Raw genomic sequence first — 16,921 nt, 5'->3', positions numbered from 1 at the left:
ACAATCAAATACATACTAAATGTAATTGAGGATTATTCCAAGTTCACCATCAATCCATAAGCAACCTCACGATGTACAATATATTCAGGAGTGTAGTCGCATTCTATGCCATAGCCCTGACAAAGAGAATAGAATCTGTTGGGTTTTTGATACCCAATAAATCTCAGCTATGATATTAATGTGGGTTAATATTATTTCATAAGAATTAGCCGATGAATGAAATAAGTCCAACAACCAAGTCCATGAGTTACACCTATGTTTGGGCAAAATATTCTGTAAAGGGAAATAGATTGCATAATTATAGATGAACTCCTTAATCACAGCTAATAGATGGCAAACCCAAATATTTTCCATGTTCACTGGCCTTAACCAGGGCCAACTGATTCTATAATGCTTCCCAACATTAGGATTAAGGACGTATTTGATTGCAAGCATGAAATTTGCATAGAAAGAAATAAATTTTTATGAAAAATAAAGCCAATCAAATACATACTAAATGTAATTGAGGATTATTCCAAGTTCACCATCAATCCATAAGCAACCTCACGATGTACAATATATTCAGGAGTGTAGTCGCATTCTATGCCATAGCCCTGACAAAGAGAATAGAATCTGTTGGGTTTTTGATACCCAATAAATCTCAGCTATGATATTAATGTGGGTTAATATTATTTCATAAGAATTAGCCGATGAATGAAATAAGTCCAACAACCAAGTCCATGAGTTACACCCGACCCAATTATATTCCCTCTTGGATGGCTTGAATTTTGGCCCGTTTACCTCTTTAAACGGCCAACTTAAAGCCTAACCCTATAATATATATATATATATAACCCTAGCCACTTTATAATGATATTTTGTGTGGTTTTGTGAGAAGAAAAAGGGAATCCCGGCTGTCCCCTTTGTTTGTGAACAAAAGGCCTCTAGAAGTGTCTAAAACACTTGTTTAACGTGTGCAATTGGTGGTTCCTTCATAGTATACATTTGTGGTGATTTCTCTTAGCCTTTATGGCCACTGATCATCATTTTTTCTTGTCTCGCGTGGGTAAGATTGAATAGCAACTGAAATGAATTAATTGGTTGTGGTTTGAAGTCGATTTGATTGGTTGTTGGTTGAGAAAAGTAAGTTGGACAGAGCCCGAAAATCACTGATTTGAAGATCTTTCAAGAGAGCTTTCGCAATGTGCAGGTGGAGATAAACCCTGCAGGGCGGCGAATGTCGAAAATGGCGAGGAGTGAGGCCCACGCATAGAGAGGTAGAGCCACGCGTGAGAGGAAATCTCGCAACGGTCTCTTCAGGCAGTTTGTTCCTCACATTATTTCTAACATTTTTCGTGTTGAAAGTTTTCTATTTCAGGGTCTGCAGTAGAATCAAGTCAGTGTTGTTCTTCGGACGTGCAGACCTTGATCGTGATTTTTATTGCAGGTTTCAGAGACTTTAGGACGATTAGTGGTGGTCCTAAAGTGTTAAATTCGCGTGCCTCATAATTTACGGACTCAGATTGATCCTCTTTGGTAAATTGGCTGAAATACTTACATTATCTCACTAGCAGATCATCGTGTAGGGTGATCAATAGGATTAGGGGGTTGTCATTGCTTGGTAACCATTGTTTGTACTAGAAAATTTAGGAATTATTTGTTCTATTTGAAGTGTTGAACTTTGATTGCAAGTTGGTAGTTGATTTTTTGATTTATCTTTCATATAGACAATGTGTGAGACTTGTTGCGTAAAAATTCAAACTTTTGTTTACATATCTTCATGTTTGCATTAATTATCCCATTAGAATATCTAGACTTGACCCGTTCGAATATTCCATTGATCTAAGACTGCGAGTCTTACGAAATCCTGTAATCTAGAACGATGTATATTGCGGCCATAGGATTACTTTGTGTGACCTATTTATGCATTTGATTACTTCATTTTTTCAAAAATGTCTTTGCATTTCGAAGTTGGTATTTTTAATGGAAAATGTGATTTTTTAATCCGACAACAAAAAATGAAGGGTATTTTGGTCCAACAAAAGGTTTCAAAAGCTATTGAAGGCAATCCTCCATCTAATTTTTCAAAAGAACAAAAAGAAGAAGCCGATGAGCTTGCTTATACCTCATTCATTTTACACCTGTCTGATGCTATTTTGGGAAAAATAGGAGAATTGAATACCACAAAAGATCTTTGAAAAAAGTTGGAAGATGTGTATTTACTTAAATCTACTCTCAATAAATTTTATCTTCTTGAGCGTTTCTTCAGTTTTAAGATGGATCCTTCAAAGGATCTTGACAACAATCTGGATGTTTTCAATAAACTTGTTCAAGATATTGTTAACTGTGAAAAAATTGTATCTGAAATGTATAAGGCTATTATCTTGCTTAATTCCATGCGTGGTTCATATAGGGAAGTTAAGAATGCAATTAAGTTTGGTAAGGACACCTTAAAATCGAGATTGTCATAGACTCACTTAGGAGTAAGGAGATAGAAATTAAGGTTGAAAATGAATATAAGAGGAGTGGTAAATTACACATGATAAGAAGTATGATGAAGTTTAAGCAAATGAATTTGGGTAAAACTCAAGGAGGTAGTGACTCGAATGATGAGGGTAGTAAGAAGAAGGGCAAAGGGCAGGACAAGTCTAGTGGTAGACAGTCTGGACACTTTTTGTTAGGGACTGTCCCAAAAAGAAGGATAAGATAAAGGGTAAGATGAGAAGTGAGACGAATTTGGTATGACGCTAGTGAGGTTTATTAAGCGTAAACATAATTATTGCATATGCATCTGTGTGTGATCCTTTCTACATATGTGTGATTGTCTAAATTTTGTTGCATGAATGTCTGCTACATTTCAATGTGTTAGATATGTGCATTTGCATAAATTTGAGACAATAAGATTATTTGGTGTAATTGCTTGCATGCATAGTGGGTTAGGATGCATTAGCAGTGTGTTGTGTGTCTTTTGGTGAGGTGGAGTGTAGATGTTTAAGGGTACATTGTGGTTTGTACCGGGGATGTGGAGTGTGTCTTTTGGATCACGAGTGTAGATGTGATCAAATATCTAAAATCATTTATCTGTAAAGAGACCCTGATCAGGTGGAGTGTGAGAGAGACACTTCTATCACTTTTGTTAGGTGGAGACCCATTATTCACGTAGGTTGGGAGAAGTGATGCGGAGATAGAGGATTATCCCATGGACTTAGAATCTATTGTGACCTACCAGTTAGACATGAGTTGGGTGATTAGTCTAGTGAGCTTGACAGGCGATGAGAGGAGATAAGTGTTCTCGAAGTGTGAACAACACAGAATGGAATAGGATAAATGTGATGAGATCTTTTCGTAGAGTCATTGATGTATGTGTTGCATATGTGGTTGGCCGTGATTTGATTGACTTGGTGTTAATCTATGGTTCTATATGAACGTGTTTCTGAAAATATCTATATATGTTATCCTATAGTTTATCGTCTTCGCATATGTATTTGCTCTTGATTGTTTACAGTTAAATATTTGCTTCTACTTGGGTATTTTTTTACCTTAGCCTCAGTGAGTACATGGAGCAGGTATGGTATGTGTTTCATGTTGGAAACACGATATAAGGTTTGTGATCCAATTTTATTGGTCACCTTGATTATGCAAGTACTAACTGTGTGTTTTGATTGCTTGTAGATTTATTGAGCATCAAGGTGGAGATTTGTTGGGTTTTTGATACCCATTAAATTCTGAGCTATGATATTAATGTGGGTTAATATTATTCATAGGTATAGGCCGATGAATGAAATAAGTCCAACAATCATGTCCATGAACTACACTTGGCCCAATTATATTCTCTCTTGGATGGTTTGAATCTTGTCCCGTTTACCTTTTTAAAGGTCCAACTTAAAGCTTAACCCTAGAGTATATATATGGCTATAACCCTAACCACTTTCTAATGATGTTTTGTGTGGGTTTGTGAGAAGAAAAAGGGAATCCCGGCTGCACTCTTTGTATGTGAAAAAAGGCCTTTCGAAGTGTCCAAAATGCCTGTTTAACGTGTACAATTGGTGGTTTCTTCATAGTATACCTTTGTAGTGTCTTCTCTTAACCTTTGTGGCCACAAATCATCATCTTTTCTTGCCCTATGTGGGTAAGATTAAATAACAACCGAGGTGAATTAATTGGTTGTGGTTTGGAGCCGATTGGATTAGTTTTTGGTTGAGAAAGGTACGTTGGACTAAGCCATTAATCACCGATTTGAAGATCTTTCAAGAGAGCTTCTGCAATAGAATCATCCGCAAAAAATAAGTGGTTAACTCGGGGGGGGGGCATAGTCGTGAACATTGCATAGCCAAAAGATCCCTGTCCCTTTGGCTGACTAAAGTAGAGAGGATAGTACCTTGGCAAACAGAAGGATAGTCCCTTCACAAAAACTTATGATGTGGATCGGCTACCAAATCTATTCAAATAGGAAGAAACAAAGCAATAATATATGCCATAATAAGTTACTTAATTCTATAATGGCAGAAGGTTGTCTGCATCCTTCAAATTTGTTAATAATCTTCCATTGCTGACTTATACATACCTCTTAGCACTTGAACATCCTTTTTATCATATAACAAGAAAGAATTTATCTAAATTACTCGAATCAAAGTTTCTTAATCTTCATAGCCATTCTTCACAGCACATCCCCCGTTCACTTCTCTGTCTTCTAATCAGACGTAATAGGTTTATCTTCGATTTTCTTTTCCTCAGCTGTTTCAGCCTTAGTATCCACTTGTTTATCTTCTGTTACCTTCTGCAATGTTTCAGTTTCTAAACTGTTTGTCTGATCAGGCGTGATAGGTTTCTCCTCCGGTCTCTTTTCCTCTAGTGTATCGACCTTTGCATTCTCCACTGATTTCACTTCTTTTATCGTCTCAGATGGTTCAGTTTCTAAACTGTCTGCAGTTGGTTTTACAATTTCTTTCTTTTCATTCGAGGGCTCAGTAGAAGCAACCAGCTCTGAAGATTTTACGTGCACGTTTTCTTGAGGCTTAGCTTCGGCCAGTACATCAGAAGCTTGTCTGGTTTCAGATGATGTTAGGTCTACTAGTTCATTAGTTGATTTATCGCTTTCACTTGATTCCAGCTTCCCGTCGTTCTGGATAAGCATTAAAACAATTTTGATTATCTCAGATGATATGTCCAAGGATTATATTATTAACATCTGATAATTTGACCATTTGAAATGGCTATTGGACATGAATCAGAGTTCCAATGCAACATTGACATATAAATATGCTCTACTGCACTAAATGAGTTGAAATAAGAAATACACAAGTCTTTTGTCTTGTTCGGTCCATTGTACTAAACATGGCGTATATGTTGAAGGCTCAGAGTAACAACAACATCAAATTAAGCTACGTTCCCACTTAATTTGGGCTTGAATACATGATTTAATCCGTTATTTCCATCGGTTCGGTTCATATATACTAAAATTAGATGCTTAACAACTACAATAGGTAAATTTAATTTTAATGCACCCTTCCTCTCAAAACTTGGTTTCCTATATGTTCAAGTAAAAAATCCATTTTGAAAATTTATAAAATGGTTTATAAATAGGAACGATAAGAGGAATAGTGGATCTCATGAAATGAACGTATAATAATGAATTAAATCTTGAATGTTTGGTTAAATTTAATGTTTGACTTTCAAAGGGATCTAATTATACTTATATTTACTTGAGAAAATCCGTATACTCATGCAAGTGTTTTGCCTACTAATTAGATTACGACCAAGATAATGTTATCAGCAGTTACCAGTCTCTCAGGTAAGCTGCGGGGGATAATACATCATAGAAAACAAAGTTAATTTTTTGTCCATTTTCCTTGACTTTATTAGAAAATTAATGTGATGATAGGAAAATAGGATTTTATTATAAGATAGTCCAGTTGTGATAGAGCTTGCCGCTAAATCCCTGGAGGGGGATAGTGCTAAGCTAAGGAGCAGCAGTAGAGCCATGATTTCAATGATGTGGGATGAAAAATTGTTGAAGAGGTAAAATATATATGTATTTTGTGTGTATATATATTAAAACAATTTAAAGTTTTCTACATAACTTAACAAAATTTTCGAATGTTGCAGGAGCGATCGTCACTCCCGCCCCCGTCTGCCAAGGAGTTTGTTTTTGAGTATTTGAAGAGATAAGATAGTCGCGTTCAAGTGTAACCTATAGCTAAAACTCCCTAGAAGGAGCTATTCTAAGTCTTTCCATGACACGGGAAACAAAAAGCATTAGTCCCACACGTTTATGGTACAATGCTGTTCATTACAGAGTACCAAACATGCCCATAGATTATCGAAACGAGTAGATCAATCTCTCTCTAAAAGCAACATAAAAATAAGCGTTACTAGAAAAGCTAGACAGCCTGGTATCACTTATTTTACAACAGTAAGAACAAAACACGCAGAAAAATGGAGTGAAAAACATGAACAAAGGGAAAAAGACATGTTGTGGGTCATAAAATGAGCTGTTTAATTGTCCTTAAACCAAGATCCAATAAACTTTCAAACTTTATCACTAAGACTTCACGAGTTTAAGGATAATTAATAAATTAATTTACGCAAATATTATATAGTTGATAATTAAACAAAGATAACAACAATTAACGGCTCGAAGGATTATGAGAATCTTTGAAAAAAAAAAAATTGCTAAGTTGAATAAACATAAACAATGAAATTAAGAATTCGATATAAAAACCAACTACATGTTGCATTCGTTTAATTTCAAAATTCTAGATCATAACACCAAGAATTGATAAGCTTTTAAAAGGCGAAATGTTGTGTTAAAGATTTCACGTAATAAACATATTATTTTGTAAGAAATGACTCTCGTCTTGAGGGGAAATAAGCACAGTTAATGCTTAAGAAGAAGTTGTTCAATAAGTTATAACCAAGAAAATGAAAAGGGAGAATGAAAGAAATCGATGATTCAATAGTAACTATCCAACGCTTCCTACCCAAGATGTACTTGTTGAATTGGAAATTTAATTTAACAACAAAGCAACTCATGACCAATTGGCTTATGCTTTCTGTATGCTTTGAATTCTCTCAACATCATTTAAACAAAAAAATATTTGTTTCTTTGCTTATAAAACATCTCCACTTTCAAATTGTTCATAGATATACACACACATTTCTATCCAAAATCTAAATGATAATCAATCACATTTCCTATTAAAAAAAAAAAAAAAACAAGAATTCAAGATTGAAAAGTTAATGAACATAAAAAGAATAATTGACCATGCATTAATATATTTTACCTCGAATAGAAAACCAAGGGATTGACGCTTGGTATCGTTATCAATCACCACCCCTTCATCCTTAGCCGCCACTTCTCCCACTGTCGCCACCTCTTTTTCCTCTACCTCCTCCTTCGAAACAGGAGGCGAAGCCTCTGGTTCATCGCCTTTCGACACCTTTGGCTTGGTCGCACAACCTCCCATTTTCTCTTATTTTATGAAGCAAAATGATTACTCTCTCTCTCTCTCTCTATATATATATGTGTGTATATTCTTTCTCTCTCTCTAGAAAATCTTGATTAGAGAGAGAATGTGAATGACAACGAGAATAAAATGAGATGATTTATAGGACGTAAAAGCAACATTTCGTATTCATTCAATGGTACAGAGGGATTTTTGGTAGACTATTTATGACTACATGGACCGACGCTTTCAACTATTTTTAATTATTTTTTTCTTTACATTTTTGGTAATTTAATGCTTTTTTTTTTTAACGAGGTGTCCCAACTTGCGCCAGACTATATATCCTCGTCCCTAAACGTCCGGCCCCTCAGCTGCTCAGGGAGGTAAATCGCAGGATGTGCCCTTGTTGGTTCCCAGGTTCCCACATGACTTTTACTCCTTCCCCAAAAGAAACCTCCTCCATGGTGATTAATCCACCAATAATTCCTCCTTTATTGGATCAAAGGTTCCCATCAGGAATCGAACTCCCCACGCTTGGTTCCAGAGCCCCCCAATATGATTGTTCCGTCAACTTAGATGTGTCTTGGGGGGCAATTTAATGCTTTTTCTCTTTTATTAATGAACGGTGTCTGTGTTTGGTGCGTTCACGTTTGTAATATTTGAGAAAAAAGACTATCTGATATTTTGTAGATAACTAGTCAGATATTAACGTGCATTGCACGTTATTCTAAAATTACAAATTTATTGGAATTTGATGAGTCTCGGACGAATTAAAGAACATAAAATTTATTATAGAATTTTGAGTAAAGAAAATTACTCTAATTGTACTCTCAAAACTCAATTTTTATAATTCATATTTTTTGCAAAGATAAAATACTATAAATGAGCAATTTTTTTATATTACATTTGATACATATAAATTAATTGTTAATACATAAATACACTCATTAAATTTCTAGATAAATTCATCTATATGAAAATTCAATGAATCTAAATTAATGTGAATATTAATTAACTGAGTAACACAGATTTCATAAATGACAATAATTATGTAATATTTATTACATAAAAAAAATAAGGTATCAATGAAATAATCGAATAGTAGCAGGGTTAAAATCGTCCAAAAATTGATTCTCACTTAATGTGATATTTTAATATATATTATAGATCATAGAAAAAGATGATGATGATGATGATGATAATAATAATAATATGCGAAAAAATTATAAAATATTTTCCACTCAAAATAACAAAATTTAGATGTACGTTTCAAAAAAAAAAAAAAATTAGATGTTTCTTAGTGTGTGTCAATTGCAAACTTATAGATTAAAATGTTTTTGTTTATTTTAGTTTCTCTTTCCTACTGAGCTTTTTTAAACAATTTACTCGTATTATTACTCAAAGATGTACAAGTGTAGGAGTTACAATAAATACTTTTATTAGGAGAAAATTGCACACCATGTGATTTTTTTGGATTGACATTTTCAAAAATTTCACATTTCAATAATCTTTGAAGAATGTCACTTTTGATTTTTTTTTTCTCCCTCTAGAAGATTTAAATACCTTGCATGTCATAAATTAAAACTGATTTGATTAGATGAAATGTAGTATAAAAAGTAAAAAAAATATCACATAAAACCACACCCCCCACTTTTTAAACCCATTTTGCAATTTTGTACCTATCCCAATTTTGCAAACCCACTTCCTAAACTCATTTCACACAAAATGGTGAAGAAGAATTTGAAGAATTTACGCCCCACAATAACCACTTCCCCATCTCATGATCGATAACCATACCTAGTCGGAGTATATTTCAAGTTCAATATCCTACAGCTCGTATTTGGCTCCAAGTTTACATCGGGTAAATATCATTTTCATTTTTAAGATTTAAATGTTTTGAATAGTTTGTGTTTTATTTGTGTTATGAGTGGTTGCAATTTGAAGTTGAGGGAAAATTCATATGTAGGGTTTTTTTTTTTTTTTTTTTTGGTAAAGACGGACACATCCTTAGTGACTTTTTAGGGTCCACCAAGGAAGGTCGATGGGAGTTAAGGGTTCCCCAACCATATTTATTTCATAAAAATCAAGAATACACGAAATTCATATGTAGGGTTTCGATTTAATAAGTGACGATATTCAAATTCCTAAAATAATTGAGATTTTCAAATGTTTTCCATGTCATGTTGGGTAGAATTATTTAGGGCCTGTTCTCTTTGTGTTTCGATTTTGTGTTTTGAGTTTTGAAATCATTTTGAGTTTTGTGTTTTGAGTGCCTGTTTTGAAATTGCTGAAAATACGTTCTCTTTGTCATTTTGGAAAACTGTTTCTGAAAACATAAAACTGAAAAACGCGTTTACTTTGAAATTTTGAGAAATTTTTTTAATAATATTTTATTCCAAAAATCTGATTATTCAACAAATGTGAATATTTTAATGCTAATATAATATTAAATATAGTATTAGTTGAACTTTATGTAATTAATTCATGTTAGCCGTTGAATTTTATTTCCATTTTAAACTAGTAACCAACTTCAATTTTAGCCCAACAATTTACTTTAAGCTTTCCCGAATATGCACTCTTTCAAAATAATTCACTTGTTTACCAGAAGACAACATTTAACACAGTTCAAATCATGAGAAAGCACTAGAATAATTCAAAATCCTGAATACGAATAATTCAATAGATATTTTTCGAAGTTTATGTGTCATTACAAAACAAGTAGACACTAACAAAATATAAACTACATCCACGAAATCATATACGACGTCTTGAATAGTCATTCCACATTTGTGTAGCAATTTGATCCCTAACTTGTCCCATTTGAGCTGTTTGACTAGCATCAAAATTTATGACTTCTTGATCTTGACTTGACTCCGGGATATCTTGAAACACCATATTCTCCTCCGAATACTGTACGAACAACTTATCTAAAGCGTGCTCCTGACGAATAAAGTTGTTTATTGCGCAACATGCAATAGGAATTTGTCTTTGCCTACTAAGTTGATAGTTGGTAATCAACTTCAAAATAGGAAATCTTGCCTTTAAAACTCCAATGCAACGTTCAATAATGTTACGGCACGATGAGTGTCTATAGTTGAACAATTCTTCCTTCCCACGTAATCTTCCCCGTCCAACATAGTCACGCAGATGATATCTTTGACCTCGATAAGGGGCAAGAAATCCAGGCATATTTGGATATCCAGAATCAACAAGGTAAAATTGATCTGCAAAATGAAAAAAAGGCTTACATAGTGTGACTGTAAATAAATTCGCAATAATTATTTGAAGTATAAGAATATACCTCCTCGTGGCATTGGAAAATTGTTTGAGCTCCTTGTGACAGCGTCAACAAATACTCGTGAATCATTAGCAGTACCTTCCCAACCAGAATACACAAATGTGAATTTCATATCAAAATCACATGTCAACATCACATTTTGTGTTACATTAGTTTTCCTTCCTCGAAAAGATATTTGTCTCGATGCAGGAGCCCAAGCAGCAACATGTGTTCCATCTATTGCACCTATACAATTTTTAAAGAAAGGATATTTCTGCAAAATTCGCTCATGCACAATGTCTTGATTTGTCGGACGTATTAGTTCAATGCCAAATGAACAAACAGCCCTGATAACTCGTTTAAACCATTTATGTATTGTGTTATTGGAATGCTGAAACCTATCACCAATTATACTGTATCGTGTCGTGTGCCCTACAATCATCAAAAACATAGCAACACCCTCCTCAACACTCACTTTTTTCCCATCATACAACAACCCTTTTTCTTTTAAAGTATCACAAAAATTCATAAAAACGTGTTTCTGCATACGAAAATTACGATAACACACTTCCGGATGTCCATTCAAAATTTCGAGCACGTACATTTTTCCCGTAAGCAATGATGTTCTACAAGGCATCCTACCAATGGTACTTCCTTTGTGTGCAGCAAAGCAATGAAGCATCATGAAATCTCCAAAATTTCCTTTCGAATCATCCATATTTAACAAATCATCATCACTTGATTCACTGGCCATACTGTGAACAAAATATAACCATAGTCATTAATGTAGTATTTCAACAATAGTCACACATTCAACATCACAAATTAAAACAACATGTTAACGTAGTATTTCAACATTCAACATTCAACATCACAAATTAGAACAACAATAGTCACACTTTAACGTAGTATTTCAACATCACAAATTAGAACAACACGTTACTAGAAAAATTAAAACAACAGTCACATCAAAGTAGTTCCAAAATAGGTCCTCTCCTTACTTCTGGCATCTTCACAAATGACACCCTGAAATTAGGATCATTAAAAGCCCGTATTGCTTTCATATAAACCTCATTAGACAACCTTTCAATATCGTTTAAGATGTCCATGCAAATGACATTTGAATAAGGATCCGGACTGTTAACTTCAACATCTGACTGATTACTTGATTTTCCTTGAATCTTTGCAAGCTTTTCTTTCAGATAAAGTTTTCTAAGTTCAATTTCTTCATTCCTCATACTAACTGTAGATGACCATTGTGCCATGCATGCCTCAAGTTTATCACTTTTACTGATCTTAGGTTCCTTACGTTGTCGTTCACCTGATGTACCAATTTCGTTACATCGACGAGTATCAGAAACCACATCGACTTCATCATCATTCTCTGCATGTACATGCACTCCCCTATTCAAAAAATCATTTTCTAGTTGCCTTTCTTCCTCTGATGTGTTTGGAAGCTGAGTGGAGGCTTTGCATAATCCTCCAGTAGCTGTAGTCCCACTAAATATCTCCCCAAGAGTGTGGTAGTGCTTACATCCTTCCCTCTTGAACATCTTGTAATCCGACCTATTAATCTGCCATTGGAAAAGAAGTCACATTGTCAAAGTGTTGAACATAAAAAAATAAATTTGATAAGAAAAAAATAATGACAAAAATATTCTTTAATAAATACATGTACCGTATAAAAGTGTTGCCAAACTTCCTCAGCAGCATTAACTTTGTTGGTATTTGGATCCCATGTAACCCCTGTATGTCCCAAAAGTTCAGAGAACATGCGATGAATCTTACGTAAGCGGTTCCACTTTCCCTTTAATCTATCTATCCCGTAATCCATTTTTGTTGAAGCTATCATGTTTTCATTGATCCTACCCCATTCGTCTTTCGTGAATGTTGAACATTGCAATACATTTGATTTCACTTTCTCATAAAGAATTTCGATGAAAGTGTGTTCATTCTCGTCTGACCAGGACATTGGTTCCTGATTCCTAACTCTGTGACCACCCATATAGGAGCTATATTTATATACACCAAATTATTAGGAAATAAGTAGAGTATTACATTTATTACAATTTTAGAAAAGTTGAAAAAAAAAGAGGAAAGAAAAGAAAAGAAAACCCACGGCCTTGCCCAAAGAAAAGGGCACCAATTAGTCATGTTATTAGAACCTTCCTTTCATAAGATCAGTCCATAAAAGGGAACTTGCCTTAAGCGAGGTCCAGCATGACTTACAATTTCAGACTTGCCACTGAAAATGCTCAAGCAACAGAGAATCAGCTAAGGTTGAAGCATCCCACTAAATTAGCATGAAACAATTATTGGAAAGAAAATAAGCGAAAAGTAGCCCTAGCACTGAACTTCAGACAGATTTTATTTTGCACTAGCATAATGCCGTCCTATAATATGCTGCCAAAATATAAAGATCTAAAGCCAGATTCAAGAATTCTACAGTAGAAAAGTAGAGCAAGATTGTCAGGACGTCATTCCATTTAATTTGAAATGGTGGACTTCATTTCAGATTCTATCAAAAAGCCAAAATGGAATAAAAAGGAGCAGTTCAATTACAAGCTTCCAACCATTTCCTCTTCTACCAAAAACATCCCGAGATGGATCAAAGGATGGGTAGATGATGGACAGAAGTTGCAGAGTTTTGAGATTAAAGAGACAATCAGGATTGACGAACTAAGCATAGGATAGCAGCTCTTAGAAACATTGGTGGGTTATTATTTTTTGTCTAGTGATTCATCAGTCAGAATAGTATTCTAGGAAGCAAATGAACTAAAACGATGGAAGAGTGAAAGTAAAAAATAAAAATAAAAAAGATGAAGCCATTGGGGACTTCTATCAAACACTTGGAAACTTTCAACATAAATTTAAATATCTGTTGCATTCATCCTGTATCCAGTCATAGGCAACATAATCGTGCCTCATATTATCAAGAATCCTCAATTGCGAAAGATTACGAAATCATTTCCATGGCTAACTCAATCGCTAATTTGATTAATATCTCCCCACCCCGCGGCACAACACACGCACGCCTAGAAAAAGCAATGGAACTAAACCATTTATAAGTAAAACAGCAAAAGAAAGGTGCAAAATTCTAGCAATAAAAAGATTCATTCAGCGAGCAATATGATCTCATAGCTAAAATGAAAAACCCAAAAGAAGAAGGCATTAGGTCCCTACCCCATGGAAGCCGCAGAGGCTTGAATTGATAGAAATTTGCACAAAATATGAGAAATTTTGACAGAAATTTTCACCTCTTCACGCAATTTCTCAGGTGTTCTGAGGAGCTAAATCGGTGAGTGTAGCTATTCGTCGGACTTGTTTGGGCGAAGGCAGAGCAAACCCTAGAAGATACTGGAACGGATCTTACAGGAGACGAGGAGAGAGAGAATATCTGAGAGAGAAGGTCACGAGTGGGTTTTAATGTAGGCATTTCCCGTGTTTTCTACTTTTTCATGGTTTTGGCTTCAAAACGTTCAAAACATCTTTTTAGTCGTTTTGTGTTTTTAGTGTAATTCATTTTTTTGTTTTCAAAAACTGGTTTTCGAAAATGGGAAAAAGAACGCATTTTCATCGTTTTGAAAAATTGAAAATAGAAAACGACTTGAAAACGGGAAAGAGAACAGCCCCTAAATAGAAAACGACTGGTGTTCCTATTGTTTTGAACCAGGATTACTTAATTTTTAATGGTATGTAAGTTCTGCAAATGAAAAAGTGAAAATACACTCTTATTTAGTGAATTACATTTAGGCTACACTGGGAAGTAAGAATGAATGAAATTTTAGTACGCTCTTGTTTAGTGTTAGTTGTATAATTTGACAATTTTACTTGATTTTGAAGTTTTACCGAGATTTTTTTTTCCAAATATGCTATTGTTTTAGGTGTTATCGTTAAATTAAATTCTTGTTGTATTGTGTTATGAATATAATTTTAAGTTTGCATGAAGTTAGTCTCTTTTTTTTTTCCCCGAATTAGCTTAGTTACATTTATTTGTAAGCTTGTTCATTTATCTATATATTTTGATATTTTTTATCGAGTCATTGATTCAATTTTAGATGAATGAGGAGTTGTGTTTATTCCGTGATTATGTTTTCTCAAATACTTGATTATTCGATTTGTAAGTACAATAATTTAAATGCATATAGGAACCTTTTTTTATCTTTTACTAACAGTGAGTTGTTGAATCGATTTATGGTCAGCTCACATGTCGTTTGGATGAAAATTTTGAGTTTAATTTAAATGTGGGCTGAATTTATGAGTTGATACGTTTTTAAATTCGATGTATTGTGGTTCAATTTAAGGATTCAAATATTTGATTCATGTTAGCATATGGAGAATTCACGTGTAGTGCTTATGGAATCCATCTGTCGAGATAAAACTATCATTCTTGAGAGTTATGATCTGAAATTTGCGATAGTTGGTTATTGTTTCTTAACAATTATGATACAATGCAAAACATAAATCATCTACTCTTCTACAAGTGTTACGAAGTAAATGTATTACATATTATAATTTGATATTCGGTATTTGTTTATTTTACTGATTTTTGAATAGTTTGACAAACTATAATGATATTGGAGGAGTGCTTGAATGGCATGTCACCACCATATTCTACTAAAGGAGTTGTCTCAGAGGTGCCTTCAAATGCTATCGATCCAATTAAAAATGAAGAAATGGTGGTGATGAAGAAACCGCACTTCAGCAAATTTGAATATCATCTGTTTCGAATCGAACTCAATACATTAGGAGTGGTAAAAAGAGAGGAAAAATATAAAATAATTGAAATTTATTGAATAGAAAGTATTGTTGTCCCTTTCTGAAGGATTGAGAATAGCAAAACTTTGCAGGTTATGAAGCTCATATATCTAATCTTTGTACTTTCAGGTTGGAAAATATTGGATAACTTATTTTCGTGTATGTGCAGTATTTTGTAGTTTGCGAAAATATAGTTGTTTAGCCAGTCATGTAGTTTGACTGTGTAATTGTTACTAGTTGTGTGTTATAATCACGGTCGAATTTAGGTATACTTAGCCAAGTGCAAAAAATTACATGGACTTCTGATTGAGAATAGCAGAACTTTGCAGGTTATGAAGCTCATATATCTAATCTTTGAACTTTCAGGTTGTAAAATATTGTATAACTTATTTTCGTGTATGAGCAGTTTATTTTTTAGTTTGCGAAAATATAGTTGTTTAGCCAGTTATGTAGCTTGATTGTGTAACTGTTACTAGTTATGTATTATAATCATGGTCGAGTTTAAGTATACTTAGCCAAGTGCAAAAAATTACATGGACTTCCCAATTTTTTTCAATTTAGTCGATCGTCATGTATGATACAATAATTATCCTTCACTTGAAATGATGTGAAGTTTCATGATATGGAAATCCAATGAATAAATTTGGATGATATTAGTGATTTATATACATTAATCGATTGTCTTGTCATGATTATTGTATCTATGCATTAATGTATACCCGTCGTATTGTCTAGTTTGGTATAACCGTTATGCTTGATTATCTTGTCTTGTGTAAAAGTTACCAACATACAAATGCCGAGAATTAGTGTCTAGGAAGTTTGTTAATACTATAATAAACATTATTTGGTGGTTGTGTACTAAATGACCATAGTAGGAGACAATTCTTCAAGAATTTGATTATAAATACGCTTTGTCTCATCTCCACTTTCATTCATCATCCACATGAACAAACATTCTCTCATGAGACACAATAAATCTCAAATTATTACTCATACCTAAAAAGTTTAGATTGCATTGGTAAGAACTGTGCACAATTAATATGTCGATATTAAATCCATATAATAGCAAATAGCCAAACTGACAGTTGAAATGTCTATCCCAACAGCTTTCAAGTGTTGAAATCGATAGTTGAAATGTCTATCCCGAGAGTTTTGAAATATCGAGTTCAACGGTTGAAATGTCTAACCCGACAGTTTCAAAATATCGATTTCGATAGTTGAACTTTCGAAACTGACGGGAAGCATATATATAGGTGATTGGAACAAATTTCTTCATCATATGTGGTCATCAATATTGTATTACTGAATGACAAAATCTTCTTCCCAAATAATTTGCACAATAAATCATTAAAGAGACAATCCTTTAAAACATTTATTGGGTTTGATTGGAAGAAATTATTAAAAACATTAATGGTGATAATCAATTCTCAACTACAATATGATAACATCTTCCCAATAAATA

General features: G+C 33.9%; 3 protein-coding genes across 3 annotated transcripts; all 3 read right to left on the bottom strand.

Moving 5' to 3' along the window:
- Positions 1-4,428: 4,428 nt before the first annotated feature.
- Positions 4,429-7,554, bottom strand: LOC111369899. Its single transcript, XM_022991614.1, has 2 exons — positions 7,263-7,554; positions 4,429-5,101 (listed from the first exon to the last, which is right to left on the bottom strand). The coding sequence occupies exons 1-2, from the start codon at positions 7,443-7,445 to the stop codon at positions 4,670-4,672; spliced, it is 615 nt and encodes a 204-aa protein (XP_022847382.1). The 5' UTR covers positions 7,446-7,554; the 3' UTR covers positions 4,429-4,669.
- Positions 7,555-10,178: 2,624 nt separating this feature from the next.
- LOC111375105 (protein ALP1-like) lies at positions 10,179-11,516 on the bottom strand. The gene is made up of 2 exons (XM_022997896.1): positions 10,726-11,516; positions 10,179-10,648 (listed from the first exon to the last, which is right to left on the bottom strand). The coding sequence occupies exons 1-2, from the start codon at positions 11,453-11,455 to the stop codon at positions 10,179-10,181; spliced, it is 1,200 nt and encodes a 399-aa protein (XP_022853664.1). The 5' UTR covers positions 11,456-11,516.
- Positions 11,517-11,555: 39 nt separating this feature from the next.
- Positions 11,556-12,777, bottom strand: LOC111369888 (L10-interacting MYB domain-containing protein-like). The gene is made up of 2 exons (XM_022991606.1): positions 12,380-12,777; positions 11,556-12,275 (listed from the first exon to the last, which is right to left on the bottom strand). Exons 1-2 carry the CDS (start codon positions 12,704-12,706, stop codon positions 11,670-11,672), a joined length of 933 nt encoding a protein of 310 aa, XP_022847374.1. The 5' UTR covers positions 12,707-12,777; the 3' UTR covers positions 11,556-11,669.
- Between the last annotated feature and the right edge of the window lie 4,144 nt (positions 12,778-16,921).

This window comes from Olea europaea, chromosome 2 (assembly GCF_002742605.1).
Source record: "Olea europaea var. sylvestris chromosome 2, O_europaea_v1, whole genome shotgun sequence".
Taxonomy (NCBI): domain Eukaryota; kingdom Viridiplantae; phylum Streptophyta; class Magnoliopsida; order Lamiales; family Oleaceae; genus Olea; species Olea europaea.
Note: the sequence above shows the minus strand (reverse complement) of the source record. Positions and strands in the feature narration are given on the sequence as shown.